Consider the following 9,808-nt stretch of genomic DNA (forward strand, 5'->3'; position numbering starts at 1 on the left):
CCCAGCCATCCCACCCTCCATCTGTAACCCCATACACCCACTCCCACACATCCTCACCTCACCCCTCCATCATGTCCCATGTGAGATACCTCAGAGGGGGCAGAGGACAGGATGGCCCCGATCAGGGCCCCCATAATTACCGCCCACCACTCCCAGCGTCCCCCCCACCACCCCACAGATGCAGCCGACCCAGCACCCCCCCAGGGCCGGCGACAACCCTCCTACAGCCAGGCCAGCCCAGACTTAGGCCTAATGGACGGCACTCTTCCCCCACCCGTACCCCCCCCCCCAGTAAAGCCCCGAGAGCAGGGGCATGAGAAGACCCTATCGTCCCTGCCTCCCCCCCGCTTATGACTGATTGTGAAGTATGTATTAGTTGCAATTAAAATTGAGGGAAGTGCCACGCGGTGTTGGGAGAGGGACCACCTAAGCAGCCCCGCCCACCATACACCGCATGCTCTTCCCCCTAATCATGTGAGTCGTCAGTGTTTTGGTGTTTGGTGTCTAAGTGTAATTAAAACTGGGAGGTGAGCCGAGGCTGGGTGCAGCGATCAAGACCACCTTGATGGCCTTTCCCACCACCCAGCGCCACGTGCACACCTCCCAATACCCTGCCTGTGTGTGATGGGGAGCGGGGAGGAAGAGGGGTTGAGGGATTTAAGTCTGGAGGAAAGTGAGCTTTCCTCCAGAAGGTGAGCCGCCCGCGGCACTGGGCATGCCCCCTACTCCCAGGGCCCCCCAAGGACCAGGACAAGCCGGGGACAGCCATCCGCGTAACCAGAGTCTTCGGCGACTCTAACCAGAGAGTCATCACCGACCCAAGAGGGGACCAACTCACCACATGCAGAAGGGGGGCATGAGGACAAAGAGGAGGCGGGGCGGCAGAAGGGGAATCCCAGACCGATTGTCCACCGCCCCCTCACTCACAGAGGACACCCCCACCTGGGGACATGAAGTCCCCCCTTGTCCACACATCGGCACTTCACACTGTCTCAGCACACACCTACAGCCACACACACACACACTTCCGGACACATTCAGGTCCACCCAGCCACCCGTTCAGCCCACCCTTAAAACCATCCTCCTGACCCCCACGTCACATCCAAATCTCCCCCACTCCCATCCATCATATCTACACTTATCCACCAACCTACCACACACATGCACCACCCACTCCCCCATACATACACCCCTGCCCCCCCCCCCCCCCCACACACACACACACACAGACAGCACGCCCCCCCTCCCCCCTCCTCCCCCCCCCCACACACACCCGTATACATGCACCACCGCCACTCCCCACATACACGCATCACCCCACTCCCCTACACACACGGCACTACCCCCCCCCACAGACACCATGACACCCCCCCCCCACACACGCATCATCACACTTCCCCACCCACACACATCCACATACCTATGTACCGCCACCAGTCCTCAACGCACACCCCCTACACACATCCCTCCATACACACTCACATCCCATCCACACTATCAAACACCCCCCACTCAACAAGTCCCAGGGTCGCAACCAGGCACCAGAGCACGTACCTGCCCGCCGCCGCAGCGGCAGGTCCAGGTCAGCCCAGCCCCCCCCCGGCACAAGCCGACCCCCCACCCCCAAGAGACAGGGGACAACCCCGGGCACCGGAGCCCGGGACCCCGCCCAGCCCACCCCACGGCGGCACAGGCGCCCGTTACGGAGTCACGCCCGCCAACCCATCCCCCGCCAGCGACCTCGCCCCGCCGCTGCGCGGCAACTCCAGCCGCTGGCCCATCCAGGTCCACAGTAGGGCTAGAAACCTAGCCACTCCAGCAATGGAGCAGTCAAAATCCCCCCCAGGAGCCCACCACAGACCCACAGCCCCCAGAGAACCCCAACCGGCCACCAACCCCGAGCGCAATAAGGTCACATTCTCCCCCCATACTAAGTGATGGAGCTGATCACAGGGGACCAGAGGGAATAAAGTTCAGCTGACTGATCTCTTGAGGAGGCAGACATCATCTCGACACTGATGTGATCTAATAAGAGATTTCTGAACTGCTGGATACATCGACCTGTTTTACAGTGCATTTTATTTAGACCCAGGGGTTCAGATGCCATTAAGATTTCTATTTCCAACCACAACAGTCGCCCCCTGCTGGCCATTTAAGAGCGAGCGCTTCTGCAGTGGCTTCACATCTCAGACCCACAGGGCCACACCTGCTCTTTAAAAAACCTCTGGTCTTTGCTTGTAGCATAAGTATATCGAACATTATGTGTCGGATATTGCTTAAATAAATAATCTTCAGTAATCAAATAGACTCCTGCAGGAAAAGAGAAAGTTAAGACCCTGATTTTTTTTTTTTCTTGCAAATTAAATTTCAGATTAAGAAGATTAGGAACAGGAATGAACCTACCTGCCAGGACAAACAGATGGTTTCCAGGCTCTCCCTGCTTGATGACGTACTCTCCCTGCTGATAGGTGCGCTCGTACATGCACTCCACCATGTCTTTGATCTGCTGCAGCTCCAGTCTCTTCAGGTACTGGTTATTGTTCAGGGCGTCTGTCAGCAGCTTCTTCACGCTGTCACGGATAAACAACACAGGAAGGTTTACAAAGTGCACGTTTACTGCGCTGCTGTTTGAGAAGTCTGAAGGATAAAACCAGTCTAGGGAATTATAGGGGAAACCTTCATTTATGATGTGGAAGTGTTTGCCAGATGTTTTGTGAAGCAGTGAAAAAGATCAGCAAAAAACTAGATTCTTTTAAATCTCAGGCTTCATTTATGACCAAGCGTAACCAAAACTCAGTCACTATTAAGGTGATATACTAACTGCATTTATCCAGACATATTGATTGTAGTTATAATTTAAAAGAATAAAGGAGCAAATCCCAGATTAAATGAAAACAGCTGGATTCACATTACAGTATTTTACTCACATTAACAATAAGATATGTTTGTGTTTCAGCACAAGGCATTCATTAGTGTTAATTCCTTGTAGTGTTTTATTAAATGCTGTATTATTAAATATAATCATCTTCTTAAGATGCGTCTTGACCAAGCAGCAACCTCCGGTGGTTAAAAGCGAAGCCGATGCAGAGGTGTATAAACCTGCAGTTCCACCTTCATCCACTAGGGGCTGCAAAACAGAGCGAATCCCCATAGACTCCCATGTTAAAAAGACCAACTTCACAGCAGAAATAAACATGTTTACAGCAGAAATAAACATGTTTACAGCCTGGTAAAAAAAGAAAAAATCCACTTTAGGTTTAAATCTGGAGTATGTTTCTTGCTCAGACTTTTTTTCTTTTACTTTGGGTGAAGTGGTTCCTCGTCCTGATAGTAGTCCATACATTTCGTAATCATGAAAGCGCTGCAATGATTTGTCGACGTCGACAAAAATCGACAATGAACATAGTTGACAATGAATTCCATTGTCGACTATATATATATATATGTGTGTGTGTGTGTGTGTGTGTGTGTGTGTGTGTGTGTGTGTATATATATATATATATATATATAATATATATGTGTATATATATGTGTATGTGTACATATATGTGTGTATGTATATATATATGTATATAATATATAAACGTGTATATGTATGTTAAATTCTTTGGGTAGCCTTACATTAACTCTGTTGTTAATTCTGTTGTTATTACATAGATTGAATTACATAGATTTTATTCTGGTTACGGTTACAGAAACTTAATTTGTCATCTAATTGAAAATATGTAAACTTAAGAAGTTGAACCAAAACATTTTTCAGTGTGTGTTTCCATTTCCTTTTTCAGTTGCACTAAACCTTAATATTGCAATAAAAAAACTGGTTGTGGAAACAACTACATTTAAAAAAAACTAAAATATCTCTAAAAGTTTTATGCTCTAAGATGGTTTTTCAGATGTGCATTTTCATTTACATGTGTGACCAGGACCAGTTCAAGACAGATGGGAGGAGGAGATGGAAATGTTTTAACAAGTAATTAAAGAGAGAAATATAACAAAATGCAGCTTTTTACATGAAATTAGAAAGAGAAAGCTATTTAACAACCTGCAAGAACCCTGTGATTCATCCGCTGTTAGCTAAAGCCTTTCAGAAATGGTCTTCATGGAAGGCTGGCTGTCAAGAAGCCACCCTTGAGAAATGGAAACAGGGAAATAAAGGTGTAGAATGACACAAAGGTAGGGCTGATGGAGGGATGAATCTGTTCCAGAGTCTGGATTTCAACATTAAAGCCGTGTGGGATGATGTGGACAGAATAGAGCGAAATGCATCTTTGGAAAGTCCTTGAAAAAGCCTGGAGAATATTTCCAGCAGAGTAATTAACAGACTAAATCTGCTCAGATCAAATGTTTTCCTGACTAGCTGGTAAGAAGAGGCAAACTGCTCTCCACCAGCTGATTCCTGGTAACTTTATCAGCTGTATTCTACCTCAGTATCTCATTTCCCCTCCCACCCACTGAGCCTCCAGCACTCCCACATCCACATTACTCATCACAATTTCTGGCCTGCATGATGATATTTCTCCTGTTTGCAGCCGCCGGCTGCCTTCTGACTAAACGAGTGAAGCCGTGAAAACAGCGAGTCATCATGAGCTGTTACCGTTCACGGATGTGCGCCGAGCAGCTGCAGCGAGGGGCTGTTGGAAGAAAACATCACTTCCTTCAGGGAGCTGTAAACCAAAAAGGTTAAGAGCCACGTTTTGGCTGCAGAAGATGACGCTGAGTTACTGCTCAGGGAGGTGTGATGCATGCGGTGGGTGGGCTGTTTATCCAAATCACTGCGTCTAATGAATGATCACCTCCGGCTTCATAAAAGCAGTGCAGAAAATATCTTTTTTTTTTTTTTTCCCAATGCTGCCATTACTCTGCAACATGTTACATTCATATAAGTGTGTGTTATGTGTCAAAGGGCCGGTCTGCAGACTGCCTCATTTACTTTGGGTCTGGTTACATAATCGTTGGGATTATTGGCCACACATGTTTTAAACATGACGATTACATCACAAGGGTTAAATCTGCATGTTATCGAGAACACTTCATTCAGCTTGCACAGCGTAGAGAACACTTGATGGAAGGCAGCTTTCATGTTGGAAAACCAAACACGACTTGTTGCTTTCATCAAACAGCCTCTCGATGCGTTCGCTTCCTCTTAAGAGCGCCATTACTTCAAGCACGACACGTTTGTATTTGATCACAAACACTGCTCACCGTGTCCAACCACCAGCGTAAATGTAAAACATATCTGTCTTTTTCTGTAGTTCTTTTCACTTGTTTTAACTCAGTCTGTAACGGAACAAAAGCAGCTGAATGTCAGATGTGTGCAGAGTAGCTGAAGAACTGCAGGGTGTCACGGTCATGTTTGGTAAATAAACACAACAAGTAAGAAAATTTATTCTCTGTTGATCATTTCCTCCCTGTAACGATACAAGCAGGTGTTGCATTGGATACGGTTATATGGTGTTTTTTAATTCGAAATTAATTCGGAATGAAATCATTCGGAATTAATGTGCTCTAAGAAATATAGTTAGAGCCCTCAGTTTACTGTAAACCTGTAAAAACTCTGACCAATCCAAACGTTCCGACCCAAATGAAGTTGTTATTTCGTAGCTTCTTCTCCCGGCTCCCCTCCTCCCCCTCCAGCAGCACATACCTGATAGCCACACCCTGCATATAAACAGCGTGTTAGGATGAAAATACAAAGTAGTGAAGAAGAAACTCAGAAGGCAAACATGGCTGAGAAAATGCAGGAAGGATTTCCTGACCAGGCTCGGTTTATTTGTCTCCTCCTGCTAAACAGCCGAGAAAGAGAAAATCGTTGGTGGAAAAAGCTGCAAACTAGAAAAACACTCGGAAAGCGCAAACCAAGGTATTTAAAAAATTCCTGGATCCAAATGGTGATCTGGATCACCACCAGAATTAAATCTCTTCTTTTTCACATTTCCAACAACTCGCAAAAATATAATTAAAATTCGTCCAGAACTTTTTGAGTTATCTTGAACACAAACAGATGAATGCCGGTAAAAACATGGCCTTGGATCACCAAAGGAGCAAAACCAGAGGGGGAGGAGCCAAGACAGGGCACCACTTTCACATCTTGCTAGCTCCTCAACATTACCTACCCCAGCTTTAAAGGACTGATGACTCAGCAGGATTTCCGCATTGATCTTTAGCAGACTGGACCAGTGGTTCCAGTTTCTGAAGAAGCTGATGTTCAGAATCTTCATAAAATACGAATAAAGTGGTTTTGGGCGGATTCGGCTCACTGCTGTGAGAAAAAACCACCACCTGTGAACATAAGTTTAGGGACATGTTGTCATTAAATCTAATAGGAATGTGTCCCCAAATTTATGATCAGAAGTATACAAACCCAAAACCAGCCCCCCACCAGTTTGGGAAAGGCTAACACCAGTCATGCCTGTGCCGATCAGACAGTAGAAATGGCCTTGGTGAGTTGTACAGCTAACACACAACCAGCAAAAGGAACAAATCAGAGAAGAAGAGGAACAAAAATGATGCAGAGACAAACAAAAAGAACCTGAAGAAGAAGTTGTGAATGGCAAAAAGACTTCATGATTTTATTATTTTACTTCTTTGTATCTTTTTGGACGGTTTATCGTGGTGTTTTACAGCTTCCGGCCAGTGTCAAAACACAGACGTTAACTCTGAACTCAGCAATGCCCCCTAGTGGATGAACTGACGTAACTATGGCAACATAAAAGACGCATGGGATCATCCACTATGGATCATTTAGCCATTAGAGCTTTCACTTCAAGGCTTGTAGGTAAACTGTGCAACACAAAAATAAACTTGCCTTTTGAGTCATGCTGTCGTGCAACCTTAGGGTAATATGTTAGGTGTTAATGCAGTACTGACATTTACGAAATATTAATGAACATGTCAGAGACTATGACATCACAAAAAGACCTGTCAATCGGTGCAGTGACTCATTTAAAATCTGATTGGCAAGAGGTTGGGTTCATGTTTTTGTGGAAAACGTGTGTGGACGGAAGATGGCGTGATTCGGTACGGGTGTTAGAGCCGCTAGCGGCCGACTGTTAATAAACCCCCAACAAGATGGCGTCGTGTTTCACCGTTACTCCAGAACTACGACAAATTAAGTCCATTTAAATCCTAATTGTCTGAATTTGTCGCCATTTTAAATCATTTCTTTATATCTTGTGTTTTGGCCATTTTGCTTTGGTTCCTTGAGGCGTGCTGCTTCAACACCCCCAGGAGGAAACGCTTTCAGCTCATCTAAGTGTGCTAATCTGATCAACCTCTGCTCGCTGAAACACAGACGGGAGGCATAAATCAATGAAGTAACAGACGAAATTCAATTCTACCCGATGGAAAGGGTGGAGAAGCTGATGCTCTGACCCTCCACCATCTCGTCTGCTCGTCCAGGCCGTGATGAGCTGAGCCTGGAGGCACCGTGAACCTTTAAACGCCTTGGAGGAGGAAAACACCTCACCTGGCATCCTTTGGCACCCGAGCCTTCTCAAAGGAGAACTTGGGAAGGCTGCTGGAGTCATACGTCCTGGACGTGGGCTCGGCCGACACTCCCGCTTTGGCGCCTTTCCTCCGGTTCATGGTTTCCTTGATGCGGACGCTGAGGTTGGGGCTGCTCTTTGGGGCCTTGACGGAAGGAGGGCGTGAAGCCAGACCTGCTCCGCTCTTCGCGGCGTGCTGCAGCTTGTTCAGCTGCAGACACTTGCTCTGCAGTTCGTCGCTCAGCTCGGACAGAACCAGCATCTGCTTGGTCAGCTGCTCCTGAAGATCTCGGATCTCCTGCTCTTTGGCCGACAGCTCCTCGTCCTTCCTCTTCCCTTCTTGCTCCAGCTCCTCCACTCGGGCTCTCAGGGAGTCCAGAGAGGCGTCCTTTACCTCGCTGCGGCGGTCTTTGCTGGCCGGACCGTTGGACGCAGAAGCAGAGCTGTCGGTGGGTTTGTATCGCTTCGACTTCACCGAACCGTTCCCCATTTTCAGTCGGCAGGAGATTAAACGTGGAGGAGTTGAAAAGAAGCCGCCATGGCTCTTATCACAGAGGTCACCCGTAGCGGTTGGAGGAGTTTGGAAGTGAGACCCCAAACATCAGAGCTGGTGCTGCGAGGAGAGAGCAGACAGACAGAAAATCCAGTTTTAAACCAGTCATTTATTATTCAGCAGGCAGGAAGTGTTGCGTTACAGCTGGGTCTGGCTGGTCAAACCAGCAGAAATCAGAGCTTAAAGCCTGGAGTTCCAGCAGGAAGCTTCTCTCTCCACATCACAAACAATCCGGGTTTTGTTCTGGTTCTGTCGCCCACTTTCACGCGCAGCACACTTCATTCATAACATTCCTGCTGTGACGTCAGTTCTGCACAACTTTATCCAAACTGCGCAGCTGCAACCTTCAGTTTCTCTTTTCAGGCTTTTGTGTGCAAACTGCGCGCGACAGGTCCGGGACCAAACGGACATGCGAGGACGCCGCGTGTTTGGAAAGAGGCTCGCGCGTTCTGGTTCATTTACTGCTGGAAACGTCAGAGAGGAGCGTGCACCTGCAACCTTACCTGATCACAGCGTGGGAGCCTTCACGTGAGCGATTCCACGCGCAGAGATGGTGCGTCTGCACATCCGCGCGGCTCGCATCCTCCCTCCGTCTGTGTCCGGTGCGGCGCGCGTGCTGGATTTACGCAGCAGGTCAGACGTAGCTGACGTCAGCAGTGGTTTGTTTATTTATTTATTTATTTATTTATTTATCTATCTGTGCAAGTTTTCAGTCTGCTGTGTTTTGTGGATGTAAAACAACAAACTGGTTCCCATCAAACCCAGTTTATCTTCGCAATGTTTCATCTTGTTTTAGTTTCTGGGAGAAAATAAACCATCATGGCAGGTGATGAAAGTTAACTGGCTTAACAGGAAAAAAAATGAATTTATATACACAGTTATTATAAACTGGAATCGTGAGGATCATATATTTTTTTCATTGGAAATCAGCTAATTATATTCCTTTGGACGTAAATTTTTACTATTAAAACCAGAATTTATTGAGAATATTTTTCATCAACGTAAGTTTATTAATATAAAACATTTCCAACAACACGTGCTGCTCAAAGTGCTTCATGAGCTAAAAGACAAAGTAAATAAAACTGAATGAATTTGGGGGGAAACATCAGGAAAAACAACAAAAAGACAGACTGTCTTAGAGATAATATAGATAAATCATAAAGGAATAAATACATAAATAGGAATAACTAAAAGCAAATAAATTTAATTGAATAACTCAATGTGAAGAATAAAATAAACCAAGCCAGTAGAGTTTTAATGTAAATATGCAACACTGCAAATTTGTCACAATATTAGATTATCTACCAAGCACTGTTGTAACTATTTATAAGTGACTTGTTACGGGATGGCTAACAGTTGTGTGTATGAACATTTTTCCTGACATGAGACGACGCATTTTAGTGGAAATGAAATTAAACTTTCTGTGCTCCAAATGAAGCTGAACTTCATTTGCTTTTAGTTAAAAGAATATTGATAAAAAGTTAGTAGCCGTGTTTCCGTTCCAGTTTATTGCAAAATAAAATAGATTTTCTAAAGTTTCAATAAAATACGATTTGTTATTCTCATCTGTTTCCACTAAATGGTGTTTAGCACATTAGCCGCCACTTCTCATAGAATCTTGTAAACTTTGAGGAGGATGGAGATAGAAAACATTCTCCTGGTTTGGAGCTGCTATTTTGTTCTCACCACTGCAGAAACTGGCCAACATGCAAGCTGTGGTTTATGCTCCAGTAATCGTCTTTTGACATGTTGTAGATCAGGGATCAGCATC

At 45.9% G+C, this 9,808-nt stretch overlaps 1 protein-coding gene across 1 annotated transcript in view; it reads right to left on the reverse strand.

Annotated features, from left to right (window-relative positions):
• Nucleotides 1-7,974, reverse strand: part of prkg2 (protein kinase cGMP-dependent 2) — a gene marked incomplete at both ends in the record, with an annotated part of 48,535 nt that extends 40,561 nt beyond the window's left edge. Inside the window, 2 exons of the mRNA XM_079250750.1 lie at nt 2,404-2,570; nt 7,466-7,974. Coding sequence (XP_079106876.1) covers nt 2,404-2,570; nt 7,466-7,974 — 676 coding nt within the window. The remainder of the gene's footprint in view (nt 1-2,403; nt 2,571-7,465) is intronic.
• Between the last annotated feature and the right edge of the window lie 1,834 nt (nt 7,975-9,808).

This window comes from Telmatherina bonti (genome assembly GCF_933228915.1).
Source record: "Telmatherina bonti genome assembly, chromosome: 13".
NCBI classification, from domain to species: Eukaryota; Metazoa; Chordata; class Actinopteri; order Atheriniformes; family Telmatherinidae; genus Telmatherina; species Telmatherina bonti.